This window comes from Hippocampus zosterae, chromosome 14 (assembly GCF_025434085.1).
Source record: "Hippocampus zosterae strain Florida chromosome 14, ASM2543408v3, whole genome shotgun sequence".
In the NCBI taxonomy this organism is placed as follows: Eukaryota; Metazoa; Chordata; class Actinopteri; order Syngnathiformes; family Syngnathidae; genus Hippocampus; species Hippocampus zosterae.
Window position 1 is genome coordinate 18,982,466 of NC_067464.1, and position 25,790 is coordinate 19,008,255.

Sequence of the window (25,790 nt, forward strand, 5' to 3'; positions counted from 1 at the left end):
CTGCAGCAGACCCGGTCCCAAGTGTATTGGTTCATCCTCTCCCTTGGGCTCCGATCGGTGACGCAGAGAGGGGGACACTACAGCCTGGGCAACTCAGTGTCTCCTATCCCCCGCCCAAGCCTTCGACGCGCACTGGAGAGTGGTCTCCACCGAAGTCGCAAGACTTCGTAAAGCAACCACGGGAAGAGGCAGTTACCGGTTCATTAGAGCTCCGGCCAATTGGCGTGGACCTCGTCCGACGGTGGGAGGAGTCATCGCACTTCATTGGCTAGCTACCGCCCGCCCCAAACTGGGCAGCCCCCGGTCAATAGGGTGCTAGCCCGTCACACTCGCCTGCTCTACTGGGTGCGTAGAAAGCAGGGGAAACCCGGAAAGCGAGTGCCTCCATGCACCAGGCAAAACACACAAGAGAAAGAAGTCCCCAGGACTTCGCATAGCAAGCTGGAACGTCAGAACTATGCCCCGTAATGTCCCCCGACCCGACTCCGATCACTGACCTAAGAAAGACCGCCATCATTGGGAAGGAACTGGCCCGCTTGAACATCGATGTGGCCTGCCTCCAGGAGACACGCCTGCCAGACAGCGGATCCTTCAGGGAAGAAAACTACACCTTCTTCTGGCAGGGTCGGCCGCAGAAGGAACCGCGCCAGCATGGCGTGGGCTTTGCAGTGAGGAACTCCCTGCTCCACGCAGTGGAAACACCAGCCGGCGGCACGTCCCGTCTCCTCTCCCTGCGTATGAAGACCACAGGAGGGTATGCCAACATCATCTCAGCCTACGCCCCCACCCTGACGTCCTCCCCAGAAGCCAAGGATGAGTTCTACGAAACTCTCGAAAATGAAGTGAGACGTATCCCCAAGACCGAACTCCTCCTGATTCTCGGCGACCTCAACGCACGTGTGGGGGCCGATTGGCAGGCTTGGCCCTCTTGCCTCGGCCCACATGGAGTTGGCCGACTGAACGAGAATGGCCAACGCCTCCTCGAGCTGTGCTGCCACCACAGCCTCTGTATCACCAACACCTTCTTCGCAGGCAATGACCGCCACAAGGTGTCCTGGAGGCACCCTAGATCCCACCATTGGCACCAGCTGGACCTAGCAATTACAAGAAGATCCAGCCTGAATGCCATCCTCCACACGAGGAGCTACCACAGCGCAGACTGCGACACCGACCACGCCCTAATCACCAGTAAGGTGAGGCTGCAGCCTCGCAGAATCCACCACGCCAAGACCAAGGGTAAGCCGCGCATAAACACCTGTGGCACTGCCGACCCGGAAAAGGTGAACTGCTTCTCCACTACATTCAGAGATAAGCTGAAGGAGAAATATGACAACACCCCAGAAGACCCCATCCGTCTCTGGGACCAGCTCAGAAACGCCATCTACGACTCCGCAATGCTCGCCTTTGGGAAGAGAGTGCGGAAAAACGCAGACTGGTTCGAGGCGCACTGGCTAGAAATGGAGCCTGCAACAGGAGTCAAGAGAAAGGCAATGCTTGAGCACAAGAACAACCCCTGCCCCAAAACCCGAGACACCCTCCGTGCTGCCAGGAGTAAAGCCCAGCAGTCAGCCCGCCGTTGTGCTAACAAATACTGGCAGGACCTCTGCATGGAGATCCAGTCAGCTGCTGACCAGGGCAGGACCAGGAGCATGTATGAGGGGATCAAAACGGCAACCGGTCCATCATGCAACAAAACCGCCCCTCTCAAGTCCAAGACCGGTCACACGATCCAAGACCAAAGCAGGCAAATGGACAGGTGGGTCGAGCACTACCTAGAGCTATATGCAACTCAAAACACCGTCGCAGGAGCAGCCCTTGACTCCCTGCCTGACCTTCCCCTCATGGAGGAACTGGACAGCGCACCCTCGCCTGATGAGCTTGCGAAAGCAATCAACGCTCTAAACAATGGCAAAACACCAGGCCAGGATGGCATCCCCCCTGAGGTACTGCGGCATGGGAAACACACGCTCCTGCAACCGCTGCACCAGCTTCTGAGCCTCTGCTGGGAAAAGGGCCACATCCCCCAAGACATGAGGGATGCCTCCATTGTCACCCTCTACAAGAACAAGGGGGACCGCAGCGACTGTAACAACTATCGGGGCATCTCTCTGCTCAGCATCGTTGGGAAGGTGTTCGCCCGCGTCGCCCTGAAACGGCTTCAGCGCCTCGCCTCACGAGTCTACCCCGAATCGCAGTGTGGCTTCAGGGCTAAAAGATCCACAGTGGACATAATATTCTCCCTCTGCCAGCTTCAAGAGAAGTGCTGTGAGCAGCAAAGACCTCTGTTCATTGCCTTCGTTGACCTGACCAAAGCGTTCGACCTGGTCAGCCGGAGCGGGCTATTTCAAATACTGGAGAAGATAGGCTGTCCACCAAAACTGCTCACCGTTATCCGCTCCTTCCATCAAGACATGCAAAGCACAGTCCGCTTCAACGGCGCTACCTCCCAGCCATTCCCAGTCAGCAGTGGAGTGAAGCAGGGGTGCGTCCTTGCACCAACCCTATTTGGAATCTTCTTTTCATCCTCCTCCAGTATGCCTTCTCCGACTGCGAAGAGGGGGTATACCTCCGCACACGGCAAGATGGTAGCCTCTTTAACATGGCAAGACTGCGCATCAAGTCTAAAACCTACAACATCCTGGTAAGAGAACTACTGTTTGCAGACGATGCAGCCCTCACTTCCGATAGTGAGGCAGGACTCCAGCACTTGGTGAACAGACTCTCGCGTGCGTGCAGGGACTTCGGGCTCACGATCAGCCTAAAGAAGACAAATATACTAGCCCAGGGAACCACCGTCGCCCCCTCTATCACCATCGAGGACACGCCGCTGCAAAATGTCGACTCCTTCACCTATCTAGGCTCAACCGTCACATGTGCAACAACACTCGACGCCGAGATCAGCTCGAGGATCGCCAAGGCTGCCGGTGTGATGGCGAAGCTGTCGAAACGCGTCTGGGAAAACAGCCTTCTCAGTGCAAAATCCAAGGTTATGGTGTACGAGGCCTGCGTCCTCTCCACCTTACTCTACGGCAGTGAGTCATGGACCACCTACGCTAGGCAGGAACGGCGACTTAACACCTTTCATCTACGTGCCCTCCGGCGGCTGCTGCGCATCAGGTGGCAGGACCGGATTCCAAACACCGCGGTCCTCCAACAAGCCGGCCTCCTAAGCATCCAATGCACCTTGATGAAGAGAAGGCTCCGCTGGATCGGCCATACCTTCCGCATGGACCCCCACCGGCTGCCGCGGGAAATAATCTATGGTGAGCTGCTTGAGGGACGCCGGAGTGTGGGCCGGCCCCTGCTGCGCTACAAGGACACTGTCAAACGTGACCTAAAGGCGGTCCGGGTGGATCCCAACAGATGGGAGAGTGCAGCAGCAGACCGAGCCACCTGGCGCAACACCATCCGCATAGGGGTCGCCGAGGCTGCGGCGGAGGACCAGGACCGGGCCTCACAGAAGCGGGCAGCGAGAAAGTGCCGCGCAGCTGCTCCACGCACCACCCCACCATCCTCAACATTCACCTACGTGAAATGCCAGCGGGAATGCCACTCAAGAATAGGGCTCTTCAGCCACTCGCGCTCATGCGTCCAGTACAGGACCTAATCCCCCCCTACGCGTCGACCATCGCCTTTCGAGACGAGGATGCTATATATATATATATATATATATATATATATATATATATATATATATATATATATATATATATATATATATATATATATATATATATATATAATCTGCAAGGAGCAGACATTAGACGTAATGATAGTGTCCATTAACTTTTAGTATGCATGGTTCTCTTCTACCTATTGGTGATACTTTGCTTAAGCAGCGCATTGTGTATGGAGCCAATGTAAATTTGTCTTGAATATTGCAATAAATTAGAACAGATATCTTCAGTGAAAATGCTGAGTAGATACATTCAATACGGGATGAGAGACAAGTTAAGCACTCTAGCTATATAGAATGTAGTAATTAGTGTTTTGTTCTTCTGTGCTCAGTCCTTTCTGTTTCTCCTAGTCTATTCGCTAAGTAAAATGGACTACATGTGAACGGTAGACGGTGGATTTGGGGAGTGATGGGAGCAGGTTGGAGGAGGGGGGGGGGGAATGGGAGTAGTGACAATTACAGCAATTATGTGTTATTGTAGGCCATTATGCATTTTGTAGGCTCTGAGATGTCGCCTTTCTCTGTAATTGCTGGCTTATGAAAGGCATAATAATCGTGGGCCAGCCAGCCACATGGGCTACCTAGGGCAACCAATATTCGGTGCCATGGTAATAAAACATTTTTCTATAATGCCACTCGAGATGGCGAGTGCAAGAGCATTGCAAGCAGGCAAATTATCCCCCTAATGCTTGGGGTGCAGGATGAGAGGGTGTGACGGCAGAGGATCGCTGGTGAGTGCTGAACGCATGTGAGACAGTGCAAGGGAAAGTCCACTCATGGTACAAAGTAGATCATATAAATCTTCAAGGAAGATGACATAACATACTAAACACCCACAAAATACAGTAAATGTCATAATGTATTCATGTTCTTTCTTACCTGTATTATACTACTGCTGTTTATTTGGATTTCCATTCTCATACTCAGAGCACATTAAGGTTACACATAGACTGGATCCCCAGTTATTAGGTACAGTGGTACCTCTACTTACGAGATTAATTGCTTCTGAAAGAAATTTTTTTAACTAGAATATTTTGTAAGTAGAGACGCTTTTTCCATGTAAATGCCTTAATTCGTTCCAAGCCCCGCCCAACATTCAGACATAAATGTTTCCTAAAGCAAAAATGCATCAAAATATGTAACAAATACACGTTACAATTAGACTATTGCACAATAAATTAAAGTTGTGCATAACGTAAAAAATGCGAAGAATTAAGAATAAAAATGATCGTCCTCATCGTTTTTTTTGCCCTCTTTAGTTCATGTTCTCTCTCAGAAGTGTTTTTTTCCTGATGTTTTATGAAGAACTGGTCCAATGACGCTTGCTTTTGTCGGCTTTTAACAATCCTATGAAAATGTCCTAGGCAAACAGCATAGTGAACGATCGGCGGACTGATGAACACATTTAAAACTATCGGAATGCGTCATGGCCCAAGGGGAGAATGATGAGGACGCTGCACAGACACATATCTATGAACACGCAGAAACATACGGTAGAGGTCCCAGTTTGCCAATGGGATGCCAGGATGATGCTCGAGAATAGCCAATGGTAGAGCAGCTGTATGTTGCATTCAGAAAACTCAGAGCTATGAATAACAAGCCATTCTGTATTTTTACCTTTTATATCTTGACATTTTTTTGGGAACAAGAGGCAATATTTTCCTGTTGAGACGTTTCGTAACTTGAACATTTTGTATGAGGAGACATTCATAAGAAGAGGTACCACTGTAAATGAGTTTAAAATTTTCTGGGAAGATTTTTGCACATGTCGGTGTCTGTTCATGGCGGCAACCTTCGAACTCGCTGGTGGACACCGGCAGTAAGGGATTCCGGCAAGCTGAAGAAGGAGTCCAATCAGGAAATCATACAATATTCACAAAGGAGAAGATAAAAGCAATGAATTTTGACTTTTTGAAAATTTGTTTTAAAGCTTCTCCACATCCTTTCCACTTTGTGTCCATTAAACCTTCTGGGGAGAATTATGTTTGACTGAGTTTTTCTGTTCCATCTTGCCTTGGACATTTAATAATCAGGCTACTTATACTGAAGCATAATGCGTACTTGCCTCCACCACATTTCCCTGCACTTCACTACAGTGTTCTTTTGGAGATAAGCAGAGTTCTGCTTGTGCCTAGCATACCTTTTAGAATTACAAACCCAATTCAAGTGAAGTTGGGACATCATGTTCAACATAAATTAAAACAGAATACATTGATTTGAAAATCATGTTCAACCTATATTCAATTGAATACACTCCAAAGACATATAGTCGAGTTTTAAGTTGCACGTAAAGATGTAGTCACTATGGAGAGAAGTAATTGATTGGAGGGAATGACAATTTGCTCCAAAAAGGTGGGTTACTCCTGAACAATATTCTCTAGAAAACTCCCATTTGTTTCATGTTCACTTCGGGAAAATACCAAATCAGGATCAACATTGCAATTGGAATATAAAATGACTAAAGCATTTGTCAATAGCGCACCACTCTACCTATGTGTGTACGTGGCTTTGTGTGGGTGCTTTGAGCATGTGTACAACATGCATCTTTTGTTTTGTGCAAAGCACAATATCTCTGTGAGTAGGTACATAAACAAGTCAAAAGAAAATGTCTGCCTGGATTTGACCATAAGGGACCTGACAAGCATGCTCAGTCGGAAATGGGCCAAGGAGGGATTAAATCGGTAGTGCACCAATTCCTCGCACTCCCTGCAGTCCATATGACGAAGTGCACACCCAGTGACTGTTTTTATGTGTTTGCTCGTGTGCGGTTTTAGAACTGTGACCCAAAAAGTCGTCTCTCTGCTGCAGCCACCCACTCCGTACAAGCGTTAGATATGACATAATTTGAGTGTGTTTCAGTGTACAATGTGGTTTGTGGTGTAGGGATTAACAGTGATGATATTTCGAAAGGTTAGTATCACAGTGATCAATAGTGATCATCGTTATCCATCCATCCATCCAATCATTTTCTGAACCGCTTTATCCTCACAAGGGTAGCGGGGCGTGCTGGTACCTATCCCAGATGTCTTTGGGCAGGAGGCGGGAGACACCCTGAACCGGTTACCAGCCAATCGCAGGGCACACAGAGACGAACAACCAACCGTCCTCACACTCACACGAGGGACAATTTTTTGAGTGTTCAATCAGCCTGCCATGCATGTTTTTGAAATGTGGGAGGAAACCGGAGTACCTGGAGAAAACTCACGCAGGCACGGGGGGAACATGCAAACTCCACACAGGAAGGCAGGAGCTGTAATCCAACCTCTGCACTGTGAGGTCAACGTGCTAACCACTGGACCACCTTGATCATAGTTACTCCTACCATATTTTTCATTACTATTATTGGTGCATGAAAGGGTTCAGAGAGTGAAAAGTTGCGCTCAATCGTAGTGTGCTGGATAATATTTTGCCCCACAAGGAAACCAATGTAGAAATGAGAAAAAAAATTCAAGCCACTTTTATTACAAGGTTGAACCCTGACAGTTATCTGTGCTGTAACTCCTATTGTTTTAGTGGAAGCATTTTTAAGGTTGATCGATATAACAGTAAATGAGGCACCTTACCTCCTTGAGACAGCCCATGAAGTTGTTGCTCACAGGTGATCCAGGTAAGTCAGCGGTGCTGGGGCTTCCCCCGACGTAGAAAAAGTCATCTGAGCCAAGCATGGTGTAGTCCTCCTGGGTGTAACCAGTGGTGGTTAAAATTCCATCCACTGATATTGTCACCTGACAACGAAGAGGGAAATGATAAAGTATTGTTTTCATAGCTAGGGAGAAATGTTGCAGTACTGTATTGTTCATTTGGAATTAGTAATGTGGACAATTGATTATTCACCATGAGTAGTCACAGGTCAGTAAAATATAAATATAACCTATAACTGAATTTACTGCAACCATTTTAAAAAGCAACATCTCAGAATTTATTTTATTTTTATTTTTTTAGCATATTCTCATCTTGTGGCATCTCTCATTGCTTCAACGGCATCACTGCTTTGATCTCTGCATTGTACATGGTACTGGTTAACAGATTGCCTCAGCCTTTGGCATCATGATAAGAAAGAGTGGGCCTAAAGAGCATAGGCTTATTTGCATCGAAATGTGATATGATGTGAGCTTCTGACACCACCATCGATTACCACCGTGAGTATTCAAGTATTCACCAAACTCACAATAGTGATCGAAGTCCAGTTGCTGACATTTGATGATACAATTATATAAAAAATACTTTGCCCTTTGGGTGTGGTTTTACCATTACAAATTCACCCACTCGTAGAGCTATTTCTCTTCGTCTGCAGTGATATTTTATTTTTCACAGGAGCTGCAGCAGCCTACTCCCTTTGCACTTCAACTTCAGGGTGCACCCCGCAAAGACAGCTGGGATGGCTTCCAGCACCCGCGACCTTAGTCATCATTTCCAGTGTATTCAGGGGATTTAATGCACGCGATTGTCACATAAATTAATGAAATGTAATGACATCCATAACCACCACATGTCCACCAAGCGCAGAATCCGTTTGAATTGACCAAAATCTCGTTAGAATGCCTGTGCAAAAACTTAGATGTAAAGTTCAGATCACTTTCAGGCGACAAAATGGCGCCAGGGGTGTGCCCCAGGAAACGTCAAACGTATGTATGCTAGAATACCCAGCATGGTGCAGTGAGAAGAATCAAATTCCCAAACGGGCAAAATGAGACTTAGGCTCGCCTGAAAATCGAAATGCGCCAATTTTTAACGTCTAAGCAAATAAAAAATCTATTGCATCTGATTATTTTTTTTAAGAAGCTCTATTTTTATGAGGTTTTCAGTTGACACTGTTTGCTTGGTGCATTTTTCTGTGGACATACGCTGTGTAAAACATGGCATCAACTTCTACTCCGAAATACGTCACTGACTGGTGGGTCACCTCACCAAATAATGCGATTCAAGATCATTGTCGCGATAGGAATAATAAATACAACGTGCAAAGCCTTATAGTGTTTTTTTTCCCTATCAAATGTCTGGTTCAACAGCAATGTCACCAAAACCGAAGCAACAGATGGAATCGAAGGAAAAACTGTGATTGGCTGAAGTTGTTGGGTTTACATGGACATGGAAATTCCAATATTAGCCCAAAGAAGGCAACATTTGGGAAAGACGCATTAATATGTCACTTGATTTTTATTCTAACTGTATCAAGGTCATATTTAGAATTTGTGGTTTATGATTGCATTGCTGTAGGCATGATTGTACCATAGAAATTGAGAAAAAAAACATTACGAGTTGTGAATCATAAAAACAAGCAATTAAAAAAACAGAATACTTAGAATCGGATCAAAACTTGGGTTGGCCCAGTCCATGTAAACATTCTACTTAAAATCAATGGAGGTTTGACCAAGGTAAAAGAGGAAATGGAAGAAGTTATTTTCAACCACAAACAGTAAGAAACACACATTTTTCTTTGTGGTTTCTTCATATCCAAAAGCAGAACAACAATTCCACAGCAAACGCCACACTATTGCAGTAATAAATGATTGATATCTACCAGACAATGGAGAGTGTTTACCATGGCGTATCCGGTGCCTGGTTGCTTTGCAAAAAAAGTGAAGCAGGTTACAGATGAACTTAAAGAAGCGACAGTATGTCAGTGCGATCAAACAAATCAAATTAAAACAAATTCATATGAGTTGCATATTACAAATGTTTGTGAAAACCAAAACAAATGAACATCTCGCACAATGTTGGCGATGAAGGTGAATGCTTAAGTAAACCAGTCTATGTTGTGTGCTAACGCTAAAACCATAGCTTTCCACTCAGAAAAAAAAAATAAAAACACAATTCAAATTTTTATATTGATTGTTTCATGCAATGTTGTTTGATCCCAATACATCGAGGGATGCAATGAGATATGGAGAGGGAAATACAATAATGTGCCACAGGATGAATGAGACAGGCCAATTGAACCATTTTCTTCCATTTCATTCTGAGCAATGTGAGGTTACTTGCCAAATGACAAACTAACAGCTCTTTGAAAAAAAAAGTGGCAGTTACGGTATCTGTTGACGTGTGTAACCATCAGGTGCCGGCAATGCGAGTGACATCATGCAAGCCGTGATCATGAGATGACCATTGCAGCATCCTGCCCGATATACTGATCAGCGAACGACAACGAACAACTTTCCACAAAATGCAAACCATTAAATGAGAAGGAATAAAACTTTGGAACTCTTGGAATGTGAAGGGATTATATGGCCCTTCATCTTTCCCTTCCCCTGGAGAATGTGACCCCAACCTGACTGACCTTTTTCTTTTAAAGTGTACTAGAAATATAAGTTGAATTGAAATGTTCTGAGAGCTAATTCTGAGGTACTGATTAATGCAAAGGGCATCTAGTTTGATACACACCTCTGACATTACACATTTGCTACAATGACCTTCAAATAGTATGTTGTTATTAATTAATTTATAATATACACAATGGTTATTTATGATATGGGTCATGATTTCTCACTCTCGTTAGAAAAGAAATATCACATGCACAGTTCAAATAACTTATGCAAAATTCCTGGAAAAACACAATGTCTCATTACTGGTAAGGGATTTTTAGAACAGGCCCGCAGGGATACTGTATGTGGTCCTTGGGGGCAACCCCATTGGTGCCCGCTGTTCTATACTGTTTAATAGCAGTAGTTCATTCAGTAAGGATGGCTTGGCTTTGGGTTGCAGCATGGAGTCCAAGCCCTGCTGTGGCTGAAAATAAAGTGCAAATCATTGTTGGAGAGATGCTGGACTGCTTCCGAACCACTGTCAAGTATTAAGCATGGCAACAAACCTCTGTGACTGAACTCGGGGGTTTGTACCAATTGTATGCTCCATCGGTGATGTCTGGAATTACATGTAATCCTGATTCTGAAAGCATGTATGCAACACTAGAGTGATTCCACGCGATTAAATTAGATTTATAACACCGGCATTGAGGAACAGTGGTACCTCTACTTACGACATTAATTGGTTCTGGAAGACATGTCTTAACGAGAAAATTTTGTGGAGACGTGTTTTACATGCAAATGGATGGCCCTAATTCGTTCCAAGCACCACAAGATTCTAACATAAATGTTTCCTAAAGCATCAAAATATGGAACAAATACATGTTACAATTAGATTATGGCACAATAAATGATAGTAGTGCACAATGTAAAAAACAAAGAATAAAGAATAAAAATTATGTTCATTTAACTTTTAACTGCGTCCTCATCGGGTTTTTTTTGCCCTCTTTAGTTCATGTTCTCTCTCAGAAGTGTTTTTTGCCTGGCGTTTTATCAAGAACTGATTCAAGGACGTTTGCTTTTGTCTGCTTTTAACAATCCTTCGAAAATGTCCAGGGCAAACATCAGCATAGTGAGCGATTGTCCGACTGATGAACACTTTTTCTGGGTGATTCACATTCACGCAAAACTATCGGAACGCCTCATGGCCCAAGGGGCGAATGACGAGGACACTACATCGACATATATCTATCTATTTATCTATCTACACATATAAACACATACGGTAAGGTCCCTCTTAGCCAATGAGATGCGAGGACGATGCTTCGATAATAGACAATGGCAGAGCAGCTCTAATTATGTTGCATTCGGGAAATTCGGAGCTGCGAGTAGCGTCCCATTCTGTATTTTTACCTTTTGTGTCTTGAAATTTCTTTCGTAACAAGAGGCAAAAGTTTCTTGTTGAAGCGTTTCATAACTTTCATACTACAGGTACCACTGTATTATATTTATACTGGTCTTAAGTAAAGTTAAAATGAGATTCATTGAGTGTTTTTAAACAGAATCATTTGCACCTCTGAATCCCTTTCCTTGAAAACCGACCCAGTCGGCTTCCTTTTCTGTTTGCATGTGTATCACAGATTTTTTCAAATTCATCCTGTGTTGAAACGGCTTTGCTGGTGTCTGAACTACTGTTTTGAATCAAAGAAAGGATGAGACCATCTTCTTGGTACTGTCTAAGCAAAACTGAAGGCCTCCAGAATCTTTCGATGGCCATTTTGCAATTCAATTAATTTCTACAATTCACTCCAATTTAACGGTCACTTTGTGAGATGGTACACTTCACGTAATGGTCTTACCTGCCGGAGGTTCCGAGTCACTTTGACATCATGCCATGAATTGTCATTGAACTTCCCGGTGACTGGCTCAACAATTGCTTCAAAAGCTCCAGAGCCCAGGTTGATCACAAGGGAGACAGCACCATCCTTCAGCGCCAAGTTGACATAGTCGGCTGATTTGCCAGTGTGAAGTATAAGGCCATTGCGCTGCCATGTCTTGAAGGAGAGTGTGATCTCATCACTGCTGCTCTGGATTGGGTTCTGAGAGAGGTCGTAGCAGAAGTATTCAGAACCACGGAACGTGGCCACATTCTCTTCCCTTGCTGCGGTGAGTAAAAAACAAACAAACAAACCCCCCCGCGCCCAAAAAGCACAGGTGAGACATAAATTTGTTACAGTCACGAGATACGAGTTACATCACAGAAACAATAATAATGACAAACAAAAAGAAAAATCACACTGGGCATTTTAAAGTTGGGCCTCAAGAAGTTAAAAATTGTCCAGTTTTAAATAACTGTTGCTAAAATGCCGACAGGCAAATTAATTACGTTTTAATTGTGAGAAGTTATAAAATGCTAAAATGCGAACACTTGTTATGTTAACATTTAGCAAGATAGCAAACCTGAGTACAGTAGTATGCTGAGGCAGAGCGATAAAGATTTCACATTGTACCTTTTGATCGGGTGCTTTTTTTTTTTTAAGAGTATAGCTCAAATTCTAAAATGCTAATAGCTGTTATGCTAACACATAGCAATATAGCAACATGAGCGGGGAAACCATCAGAGCCCATTGAGGAGCATTTTACTTTGCCCTGTTGTTAGGTAGAGAATAGTAAAAAGCCAACATGCTAGCTATAGTTATGCTAACATAACACAATGAATATATTACTCAAATTGCAGAAACCATGAGGGCACCCTTGTCTGCGCATGAGCAGTGATTCAGCTGTCATCTGAGTAGTTGCCCTCCATGTCAATCAAGTAACGGGTTTGATGATAGGCTGACGTAGTACGTTCTCTTTATCAAGCAGCGATGTTTGAATGGCAGCGCCATCGCCAAGGCGTTTTGACAATTGTCGTGTGAAAGCCCTGGAGCCGCATGGAACCAGCGAGCCGCGGGTTGGCCACCCTTGATTTAGAGCGTTCAATCAGGCTGCCATACATGTTTTTGGAATGTGGGGGGAATGCTGAGTATATGAAAAAAAAAACAAGCACAGGGAGAACATGCAAACTCCACACAAAAAAACTACAGACAGGAAGGCCAGAGCTAGGATCTTTGCACTGTGAGGTCGACACGCTAACCAGTTTATCACCGGGCCGCCCAAGAGTTTTTTTCCCCATCCAAAAATGGTTAGGGGGTACTTGCCTGGAAAAAAAAATCCCTGTGTCTGCATCAGTGAATAAAGGTTGAGAACCACAGCAATTCATGAATGTTGATGTATGATACTCATGATAGCTGCGGCATTCATCCATTCATTTTCATCCAGATGAGCTTTGGCAAGATTCAAGTGATACACCCCGACTGAACTTGACACCAGCTAAATGTCATGCACTTGTTCTCACACAGACACAATACAACAATATAAAATAAAATAATCACACTCACAATTACAGCTACGGACAATTTAGAGTCTTCAATACACCTGCGAAATGTTTTTGGAATGCTAGAAGAAACCCCGAGTCTATGAAAAGAACACAAGCACAGGGAGAAAATGCAAACTCCACGCATACCTCCAACCTCAGAATTGTGAGGCAGATGTGTTAACCACTCCAACACCATGACACCCATCTTTCTCTTCTATCATTCTGTATAGAAGAGAAATCTTATATCTTTATATTTAAGCTATATTTCTCACATATTTCACAGCCACCTTACCCCTCACCTGTACTGGAGCTGCAAACGTATAATTGAAAAGTTGAAGGAATTAATGTAATAACGCTAATACGGGGAGATGAAAAATGATTTGTCAAATTCAAATTAGCTGGATATACATTTGCTTCAGCAGGATATAAACTACATAGCGGCCGTCTGCTTTCAGAACGTTTTGATGTTGTGACCTGCAGCGCTGACAAAAGCAAATCATTTCCTTGAAAGGGGGAGAAAGAGCGGCGGCACAGACTCCATGGGCTCAGACATTCATTATGTAGTCATTTATTTATCTTTTCTCTTAGTTATGTTGTTGTAATGAGAGCAAAAAATATCTATGAAGTTACAATCACAACACTTATTACCACAAAATATGCTCATGTGATAAAAGTCAATTACAATCCCCGATATAATGATTTGACTGCTACTATTAAACTATTTGCATACAAAAAAAAAAAAACAACAACAACCGAACCTGTTTAATTAATATTTAAGATTAGGGCTCCCAAACCATATTGGACTAATTTATCAGGACGAATACTGTCATTACAAACCTTATGAGCAACGATAATCGTAATTTTGTAAGACATAAGATTGGCATTTGACATACATGGTCAGAAAAAAAAACAAAATTGGGACAAAAACAGCCTGATTGTCTTCATGTGCCTGAAGCGTAAGAACTTTATGTGTGGAGAAAGTCAAATATTCTCGATGAATCCACAAACTGAGACGTGATCAGCCAATTAGAGAAGTGCTTTGCCTGACGAACAAAGCAGCAATGGTAAATAAAAGCAATACGTCCTACCCGATGTATTGGGTCCCGATTTTGCGGGAAATATTCTTCAACTTTTCATTTTCATTTGCACAGCAGGTCTGCCATTTGAAGCAGGGAAGTGTTCCCAATGCACCCCTGCAGGTAAACATCTTCATGGATCGACTAGCATGGTTTCTCGTGCATACTAATAAAAGTATTTTTTCCCCCCTCACAATGGGGAAGCAACGACAGGAGGGGTATGTGGGAGAAGAGATGCAGTTCGCTTCCCATCCCAAAGGGATGCCGCATGTAACACCATGATAAAGAGACTGGTAGTGCAATTCAAATGGTGTTGACAAAATAGTTTTCATACAAATTTTGATGTTAGCTTATTGTTAAGATGGTTGGTTGGACTTGATGCCATTGCTCTTAATCTTGTAATGGAGTGGACTCCCGTATTTTCACGACCATACGGCGCAACAATATTAAAAGGCGTAGTGTCAGTTACGGGTGCCATTTCTGTATTTAACACATACACTAGTCGCATTGTATTATATGGCATTGTAAAACATACCCTAGCTTAAAAAAAATACAGTAGCATGCATGCACGCTAGCGTACGTTTTTAAAAAGGCAACGACAGCAAAGCTGAATTTGGTTGTAGTAACAATGTATTCACGTTATTATTTTTGATCAATCCTCATCCTCAAATAAATCAAAGGCTGAATCTTCTGTCTCCGAAATGAACAACCTAGGTAAGTTCTCCATCATACATGCAAGGTTCTCTCGTGTAATCGTCAGTCAGTCTCGTTGCCGCGTGGCTTCTCAGAAAGCTCGAACAACAGCTAATAGTTTTAAAATCGATTATTCTATTGATGATTTCACCAATTAATCAAGATAAACGTTATTTTTCATAAAATTGTATGACAAAACAATTCTTTCGATTTATTAACTAATTGTTGTTGTTTATTTGATTAACGAGACTTTCCACCAGGTGTGACCAAACCAGGTCCTCAGGGGCCACTGTCCTGCTTGCTTTATGTTGTGAAGTACTCCAACTTTCAAATCATTGGGGGGGTGACTGTATAGGCTGAGAATTGTTGGATTAGTATTGATGGCAGCTGTAATGACTTATTTTGCAGGTGTCACTGAGAGATCAGCAAATTACAACGTTACAATTGTCCACGGATTTTGCATAAAAATGCCAAAATATCTGCCGATCCGGTTCTCACCATCAGATCTGTTTCAAGTCCATTGTTATCTGATTTTAAAAACAACAATTAAGCAATATCACACGAGAGTGATTGATGTAGTCAACAACCTTTTTCAAAGGGACTCCGTTACTGGTAAAAGCTGATGTTTTCAGATGTCTTATTTTGATTAATCACAAAAGATAATCATTCTGCTTTCACAAATCATAAATAATTATCGTTGAAAGGCTGAATTCAGAGCATTTAGATCATTTTAAGTTAAACAATGACTCTAAATGATTACTTGAATATTAAAATTGTTCATGAGTTTGATAAAACATTTAAAAACTCATTCAGGACCAATCAATTCTAGACCAAGTCTGAAAAGACGTTTTAAAAATGTCTTTGGGAGTGAATGGGTTAAGAAGGTCTTCCAAACGTAAGAAAAATACAGTCCTGGTTGCTAGTCAGTCGCAAGGCACATATAGAGACGAACGACTATTCCCACCCACATCCACACCGTCACTGAGCGGGAACTGATCCTACGGTGCCCACACACAAGTCAGGTGAGTGTACCAATACACCGTCAATGACTTGGGACCATTTTAGTCATGGATAACAGAACAATAAAGGTGCAGCAACATGTAGGCACACAACATCACAATACTCACAGGCATATATGATTTTCTTCTTCTGTGAAAAAAAAAGACTAATAGTGTGTGACCTATTGAGTCACTGGGAACAGTGACAATGTGAATACTATATGTACAGACAAACGAAGAAGCGCTGCATAACAATTTCTTTGTGTGGGGGGAAAAAGGAGGTGGGGTCGTAGTGGGTGTGAATTCTAAACACTTTTTAGACAGGCTAATGGGACAATATGCACAACATTTATAATTTATTATTGATAGATTCATTTACAACAGCCAGGTGTGTCAACTGGAGGTCAAGGCATTTGCTCAGGGTGGCAGCTGCCACCCCCTTCGTACCCTGTAAAACCGCCTCTGATGCATAGTATAGTGCAGAGCAAGTACAGAGGTGAAAGACAGCAAGGAAATTGCAGAACCTCAAATCCTCTTTAGTCCTGCAATGGGAACTTATTCCCGATCCAACACTATAATTAATCCGAGAGGCTGTTTATGTGCCTCAGTCGATTCTACTGCTACAAAAGGCAAAAAGGTTAAATTGCACTGAGCAGTTAACTTGTCTTTGTCTGGAGCTGAACAGTAATGTCGATTAACTGAGCTATTTACAGTTGCCACCTGTTTTTGGGGGGCTGGGGGGAGGGGGTCGCCAAAGGGAAAAGGGAACTCTGTATGTGTGTATCAAGGCCTATTTTTTCCCTAAGTGGACAACACTGGCTGCATTTAAGAGAGAGGCAGCATCCACAGTATGATGGTAAGGGGACACTAGTTTAAAAAAATGACGCGAGTTATTAATGATTAGTTCTCTAACTTTTGCATTTTTTGAAAGAGTGACAAGCTGAATTTGCAAGCAGGCAAATATATTGCAGCTGAAATGTTTGAGGGAAAACTTGGAAGAAATTGAATTTTCATTACACTCGGTTACACAGCCCAATATAATACTGTGTTGGAGTACACTGTGGACACTTTATGAACAATCAGTATCATGAAATGAAATGAAATTTGTGTGCAAGCAAAGCCGTTTCATTTTAGGCAATGGAAAGGCCTCAAGGAAAACAAACAAGGCTATCAAGAATCAAGAGAAATCCTGACGACACGGACAGCCGAGCCGGACCAGTCCCGAGGATCAACACAATGTGTGGGAGAGCGTGTGGGAAAGCAATCGCTTTCGTCAGCAAAAAAACAAAAACAAACAAAAAAAACAACCCAGATTTGCATGAAATGATGTTGATGCAGATCAATGCAGGAATGAAGTCAACACTCTGCATGCACACAGATGAGGACACACACACACACACACACCAGAAAACTTATTACATGGCCCACTGAGTGCATTATGTAGTACATGATGGCCTGTGACGCACAGATGGCAAAAAAGAAAAGAAGGCTGGAAGGCAGAGATGTGAAGGATGACTGCAGGTGCCACATTAAGCCTCTAATGTGTCTCCTGTGCAAGTACCAGCAGTCACACGCTTAGGATTGACGAAATCAGGGATGGAGTGGAACTGTTAGAAGTCAGGGGAAAAAAATGACATTAACCTTCACATTCTGATGTATCTTTTCATGTTGATTGATTAACATAAAGAGTACAAAGTTTTGTTTTTTTCAAGCCGCTGGCTTAAAAAAAACAGTGCCGAGGGTGAAAGCAAAATGGGAAGCCATGTTAGGGTGAAGAAACTGAACCATTTTGCCTTCAGTTTCCTGTGATGTTTGGTCGTTGCTGCAGAGGGAAAATGATCACAGAGACTTTCAAGGAGGACGGGTTCACCAAAGGCACCCACATGACATAATTGGTTTGGATCCTTTGTGGCCAGAATTATACAATTCTACAGATAGCTTTGATGCAACATAATTGGGCATTTGGATGGCATCTACTCAGGGAAGAGACCCATCGTGTTGGGGGAGTAAAAAAAAAAAAAAAATCAAACAACAACCTGAGTATCCACTGCCGCCTGAAAAAAAGCCCAAATGAGGCAGAGACACAAGAAAAAAAGAAAAAAGACAGTTTGGGTTGAGCCTGTAAAGACTGGCCGGGTGAATGTGCACGTGTGTGTGGGGAGGGGGGTCAATGACACGTAGTGCAGATAACCATCAGTAATTTCAGCGTGCTGGTGGATTTCCATTTGTTCAGCAGCTTGACCAATGGTGCGTAGGATATCCGCACTAAGCGACAATGCGGGCCGGCAGAGAGGAGGTGGAGCTCCTAAAGCATTGCCGCTGTCGTGATGGGAAAGGGGAAGAGCCAACTACCACTTTATTGTGTTCAGCCACCATCCTAAGGCATATACAGTACACACAAAGCACTTTTATTTGCTCAAACCTTTGGCTTGATGTGTGGTTGACGTTGTGACATGCGGTGGTCAACCAAAATCGACAATGACAGACATGTGCATTCATATGCATATGAGATAAGCAGGTCTACATGAGTGCATACCCACATGTGCGTATCTTCCCACATATGGAGATGTGAAGTCCCCCTTCCACCTCCCACCTCTCATTCACACACACACACTGGGCCGATAACTCCCTGAAGCATGACAGCGCGGTTGGCTCTATCCCTTGGAGGCTTTTCATTTACTGCCCAACATAGTGCCATATCCCTGTGCCCCCCATGCATCTCCAACACAACCACAAAGACACACACACACACACACTTATTGGCTATTATCTGCACCGTCTGAGCCTGTGTTGATAGCTAATGAAGGGCCACGGTTGCCATTTCTCAGCTGATGGTTACCATGGTTACAGGGGGATGGAGGGCGAGATGAGTAGGAAAAAGGAGGACAGTATACTTCAACAACAAAAAAAGCTAGAAATTTGATGACTTGTGTATTTGTTATTTTCAGCAACACTTAAAAAAACATTAAATATGTAGACATTGTTGCCTTAAAAGTATACGTTTCAGTCAAGCAGTTTTGGTACGGCTGTCAGTAAAGAATAAATCAAGTTTGCTTCCTATGTATTTTCAGAACTTAAGTTGAGTATTTTTGAGAGGTTTTTATCCCTTGATTTGATTATTTTCCTGTTTTATATTCATTTTTCTGTGGCCCCTTCATCTCTGATTCGAAACAATCTTGGCTCTGATCCCATTCCGACTCCTTGCCAGTCACTGTTTCATGCTGATTTGTATTCTGGTTTGGCTGATGGATGATTTGGCCTTTACCTTAGAGACGTAATTGCATTTTGAGAGGGATAGATGACACAAGGGACAGAATAATCATAAACATTAGACTCATTTCTGAACGCCAGTTGTGAGGTGCAGGGGTAGCAGTGAGTCCACGAGAGGAGAAATAAATACCTGAAATGAGATATAGCAGGGCGAATACTGGATCTACATCGTGACCTAATTGATGAACGGACACTCAGGTCGGGATGATGAGACATCTGTCACCCTCCACGGCAAACTCCTCCTCGAGACAACAACATGGTTTGACAGCGTGTCTACATGCGTGTGTGAGATTTGTCCGTTTGATGAGTGCCTGACCTTTACGGTACATAACACGCTGATATTTTTAAACATATGAATATTAGATATGAGGATTAGAAATGGCAATGACACTCAGAAAACACATCTCCTTGAAAAATATAAAGATCATGATCAGAGATAGGCCTACTCAAAGTACAACATAAAATGAATCCTTTGTTAGGTTAACTCAAGAGTTTTGAGAACATTTGATTTGTCAATACATTTTGTCACCAACTCGCAAACAGAATTTTAAGCTTGTAAGAGGAAAACATTTCTTACCACGCTTTAAATTAATGCATTATTAGTCAATACAGTCAAACCTCTTTTCAAAGTACACCATTGACAGCGTTTTCACCGACATAACATTTCAAAGTCCTGATTTCACGTAATTCATTTTCCAATTTCCTATTTTGCTGACAACAAACACTTTTAAAAGGTAAACTTCATCATAAGGACCAGATTTCAAAATTGTGAAAAGGCCTTTGTTACAATGAACCGTGGGAAGCTAACTGTCACTGCGACCTTGCTTACGAACAAAATGTGCAACGTGGGATTTCAGTCCTTCGTCTCCCAGACGAAGCTCGGCTGAGACTACGAATTGGCACAGTCGACGATTTCGACAATCATCCGTAAAGGCAACAAAATCATGGCAGAGTTGGAGGCCGATGGATTGCAAGATGATCGTAAACGGCTTTGGGGAGCGGCACATCCTGAACTGGAGAAGGCACTTTTCATTTGCTGACTGAATGTTTTCAGAGATGAAATAGGAATGCTATGGTTGTTTTTTTTCCATGACACATAAATCAAGTTTTTTTTCATACTCTATAAACGTATTTGTAATTTTAAACTGTATTCCATGTTCATGTTTTTTCATCTATAAATGTTCATATTGTATTATACATCGTAGTTGGTGGCCATTTTTTTGTAATAACGAATTACCATCATAACGTACAGATTCGCTACGTTCCTCAAGGTACGTTGGCTGTACTCATCCCAAAAACTTGGTTGTCACTTACACATACATGTTTGAATTGCTCATCTTCTTCCTATTGTACTGTTTTGGTCTATACAATAAAGGCTCTCAAATCAACCATTTTCTGTTGGAACAAAGAAGCTACCTGCTTTAGCTGCCTGCTGCAGCTAACATAAATCAATGACAGGATGTAAGGAAGGCCTTGTTAAACACTGAAAACCATTTTCATGCCAAGTGCACTGGCGCCAATTGAACAAAATAGGGCCCTAAGTGTGAGGACAAATGCAGTGATTAGCTTGCGTCTTAGCAGTGTTTACCCAAATGTGATGCTCTTTGTGTAAGCATGGAGACCGAAGGGGTAAGAGTGGGGGAGTGATTGGTTGAGGAAAATAGTAAGTGATTTTGGATCTCAGTGGGAAGGCCTATCTTTCAGACACATCCGTGAGCTACAACTATACAAACACACAATGGAGCTCTGACGGCTATCCCGAGGCTAAGTGGCATTAACCTCTTTCTCTCTTGGGGCCTAGACAAAAGACCCAGAGGACCGCTAATAATCACCTCGGCCAAGCTCACCCCTCCCCCTTCTCCCCACAATGTATGACACTCAAAACCCATTATGGACAATTCATCGTTGCAACATATTAACATCGACTCTTAAAAATCCCCAAATGCGCTGTATATGCTGTGGAACTTGTCCTCATATGTACTTTCTTTTTATTATGATGATACTATTTTTATTATCATTAAATTATGTTGAGAATTAAAATGTGTCATGATTTGCTGTTACATTTCGTTTGCATACACACAAACTTAAAATAGTCCTATCTCTTAACCCGCACCCCAAAAACATTATCATATTTATTCCTTTCACTAAGGCAGATTGAATCATATACAAAATATCCAAATAAATCTTGCATGAAGTAATCAATGCTGCGTAATTTCTCCTTTGTGAAGGGAAAAAAAATCATTTCAATATTGAATCTTTTTAGTTTAAAATGTTCTTGAACAAAACAAAATGTCAGAGGATTTTCATCACTTTGCATACACAACAATATTTTCAGATGTACAGACAAATCACTGCTACACATGCTGATCATTTTCCATGATGATTACTACACTGCACTTTTTTTGTTGATAATTGAAATTGATCTTCTTGATGAGTGGACGAGAATGGATGGATGGAATTGTCCATACATTGGTAAACTATAACCCTAGCAGGCCTACTTATGTGGTTATCTTGAGTGGGGTGGGGTAAACGTGTGTCCGTGAGGGTATTGGGGCGGGGGGGGGGTGCGTCCATATCTGGTTGGTGACACTTGCTCTGAATTGTCCAAACTGTAGGTGTGAATCTAAGTATGAGTGGTTGTCTGTCTACGTGTGGCATTTGAATGAATGCCGATCGGTCATATCCCACCTCTCTTTCAAAGAGAGTTGGGGACTAGCTTCAGCTCACCCATGACTATTCACGGAATGAGAGAGAACCTTGAAGGACGTCCGCTGCAGTTAAGCCGTACTTGTACTGCAATGTGGAAGTCTGGAAAGCAAAACTGTTCAAACTACAGTATAGATTTTCTCCAAAACAATTTGGGATGATAAATGAAGCTTTCGGTTGATGTTTTTGTTGTGTATACGTGTGCGTAGATGGGTTCTGAACAACAATGGGTGGGGGCGTTTATTGAGGTGGGTGTCAGCGGTGCGGAGCGAAACACACTCGCAGGCTTGATTGGCTTGTTTTCACCACCACCTCGAGCAGCACCTTTTGCCACTATTCCCGATTTTCCTCTTGGAACAAAGCTTCTATTTCACTCCCACATTCTATTACTCATTGTTTTTGTTGGCAGATATGAGTACAGATCTGTTGATGAACATTTTGTACTTAAGTGTTACATTAGTGTCACAGTGGCATTAGCAGTTGTCGCTGCATTTTCTGCATCTTGTGTTGGTGTTGTTGCAATTTAAATACGCAACAAAAATCCCACTGATTGATAATGTAACTGTCCTTCATGAATATAAAATGAATGGTGAAAAAAGACAAGACAATGGGAAGTAATGTTAATGGAGGGGTAATGATGAGGGGGAGCAAAAGGGGTGGGCGCAAGTGTGTGTTCTGGAGGGAAAGAGATAACAGCTCTCGCTCTCTCACTCTCTCTCTCTGATTCATCATGTGAGTGGTGTGTCACAGTGAGCACCTGGCCTACAGAGATAGGCTGAGGTCCGCTTCAATAATCTGCTCTGCAAACACTTTCAGATACATCTAAAAATCTTTCCAATAATCTAATTTACTCAGGCAAGATGTTCATCAAAACCTGCAAACTCGGTAAACAGCTACTATTTATCCAACAAAAAGCATCATTTCAGGAATTTAACTTGCACATGCATGTGGAGATCACACGTTTGATATGAAACCAGATTGTATCACAGCACAAATAGGATGTCAAAAAAAATACAGTTTGTATTTATGAGTCGCTGGAACAATGTGGTTATTTTGGGTGGCACTCCAAGGTATTTCAGAATGTTCCAAAGGGAGAGGTGGTCGACTGTATCAAAGGCAGCTTTGAGATCTATGAAGGCTATAAAAAGATGTTGGTCCTTCAGAAACTCTCTAACCTTCTCAACAATGAGTCTAACAGCTGAGATGTGATCTATGGTGGACCGGTTGGGCATGAAGCCAGCTTGTTGGGGGCAGCGATGGCTTCGAATGGCGGGAAGGGCGCGGGTGAGAAGGATCCGGGTGAACAGTTTTGCGGGTATGGAGAGCAGTGAGACGCCTCTGTAGTTGTTGCAGAGTTGCTTGTCGCCTTTCCGCTTCCAGAATGGCAGGATGATGCCTCGGGTCCAGTCTGTGGGGGGCTGTTCTGCCACCCAGACATGGTTAATGATGTGGGTGAGCCACTGGGCCATGGAGTCACCACCTTCTTTGAGCAGCTCTGCGGTGATGGCACAGATTCCAGGGGCCTTGTGATTTTTTAGTGATTTTATTGCTGCTCTGACCTCGTCGATTGTGACTGGGTCAGTTTTGCAGTTGGGGTTGGGGGTGGTAGAGTTGGCAGCATTGACAAGACGGGGGTCGGTGGGAACTGGAGGGTGATGAAGGAGGTTGCTGAAGTGCTCTTTCCAGAGTTCAAGGCAGTCTGTTTTAGTGGTGATGCGATTTCCACTGGCATCCTTCATGAGGGCGGTCTTGATGTGTGGTCCGATGCGGGCTTGGCGCAGCATTTGAAAGACCTTCTAAGGTCGTTGCGCTGTGCTGCTGATTCCATGCGTTCGGCCTCTTCTCCCCAGTATCTCTCCCTGTCAGTTGCAATTGCCGCATTCCGTGCTGCATTGAGCCTTCGGTACTCTGTGATGTCACCGCGCAGGCGAGCAGCACGGCGGCGGTCAATGATGTCGAGGGTCGGTTGTGAGATCCATGGTTGTTTGGGAAGAGATCTTGATCTTCCCAGTACATCCTGGGCAGACTGGTTGACCTTTAATTTGAAAGTCTCCCAGTCTGCGATGTCATCAACGGCCAGAGCGGTGAAGGCGTTGGTGATGGAGCGGCGATATGCGGCGGCAGTGGTGGGGTCGCAGAGTCTGGAAGACATTAAGCGTGGCTGTGGCCTGATAGACGTGTCTGGTCGTATTTTAAGACGACCAGACACTACTTACTTGCTACTTACTTACTACTACAACCATCCGCAACATAGGCAAGCCAGTCTGTTAGGAGTGGCTTTCTGAATTCTTTGTTATCAGAGAGCTGTGTTCGTGTGAATGGGAAGGACTCAGAGTGGTTCCCCATTAACAGCGGGGTCAGACAGGGCTGCGTGGCCGCTCCTGATCTATTTAACTGTGTCATTGACCACCTTATGATCCGAGTACGGGAGCAAGTCTCAGGCGTGTCGCTCGGCAACTTCCACCTGACCGACCTTGAATACGCTGATGACACCACCCTGTTCAGCAACTCCCTCCAACACCTCAGCAGTGCCCTCTCCATATACCGAACAGAAGCAGCAAAGCTGGGCCTCCAAGTAAGCTGGCAGAAAACCAAACTTATGGATATCGGTGACGGACCCAACCCCTCCCCCCTGATCTTTGGCAGAGACAAAGTGCAATTTGTCAACTCCATCATTTACCTGGGCTCCACTATTACCAGCAGCGGCGATCTCAAGCCAGAGATTGACCGCAGACGCGCCCTCGCGGCCGCGGCAATGCAGTCACTGTGGCGGCCCCTCTGGCGCCACCACTCAGTGTCCCAAAAGACCAAGATGCGCATTTATAACGCAGCAGTTCTTCCCATCCTCCTGTATGGTGCAGAATCCTGGCCATTAAACAAGACCCAGGCCAAGAGGATCGACGGCTTTGACAGCAGGTCACTAAGAACCATTTTGAACATCAGCTGGCACCTCCATGTTTCCAACTCAGACCTCCGAAAACATACCCTTCAGCCCCCTGCATCCCGACTGGCCGCTCAGAGGCGCATCCGTTGGCTTGGTCATCTCCTCCGATTACCCCCGGAACACCCAACTCGTGCCATCTTCTCATTTGATCCAGCGACAGCCGGCTGGAAAAGGCCACGCGGCAGACCCCACACCAGATGGCTCGATGTCATCAGAGAGGATCTCAAACACCAGGGCCTCACCCTGGAGGATGCAGCGGACCTGGCCCATGACCGTGGTCATTGGCGGACCCTGGTGAAGCTGATCGGCTCTACGCACTGCGACGACCCAGCCGAATGAGACTGGGCCCCCGCGTCGCAAGAGCATTATTATTATTATTATTATTTATGATAATAAATCAGCCTGAACATCCTGAGGGATACCATCAACTGTGATCCATTCTCAAGGTTTCTCCCCTCCGCCCCTAAATGATTTTTTTTTTTTTACCAGCTCTATGTGGTCGAGACCAGAGAATCTCATTGATTTTTGAGAACTGTGGGCCCGTAAAGAAGCTTTAAGATTCTTCTGACGTTTAGGAGTAAATAAATAAGTTTGACTTGAATTCGTCCAAGTATTGATTACATTACATTATGGTCAAGTGATTATCAGCCTGATCACTTTTTACATCAAATGTCACATTTTCATGATTCAGGGAGGAATTAAGATTTTTTTGCTGTGTACTCCACCACAATAGAACTGAAATAAAATAAGCAAGTGTCAACTTGCAG

At 43.8% G+C, this 25,790-nt stretch overlaps 1 protein-coding gene across 11 annotated transcripts in view; it reads right to left on the reverse strand.

Annotated features, from left to right (window-relative positions):
* nrxn3a (neurexin 3a) overlaps positions 1-25,790 on the reverse strand; it is a 110,373-nt gene that overhangs the window by 45,918 nt on the left and 38,665 nt on the right. For all 11 annotated transcript variants that reach the window (XR_007966496.1, XR_007966494.1, XR_007966495.1 and 8 more), the window contains exons 6-7: positions 11,778-12,079; positions 7,240-7,401 (exon numbers count right to left, since the gene is read on the reverse strand). Coding sequence is in view for 7 of the 11 variants with exons in the window: in XM_052085659.1 (XP_051941619.1) it covers positions 7,240-7,401; positions 11,778-12,079 (464 nt within the window). In the remaining 4 variants the exon portion in view is untranslated. The remainder of the gene's footprint in view (positions 1-7,239; positions 7,402-11,777; positions 12,080-25,790) is intronic.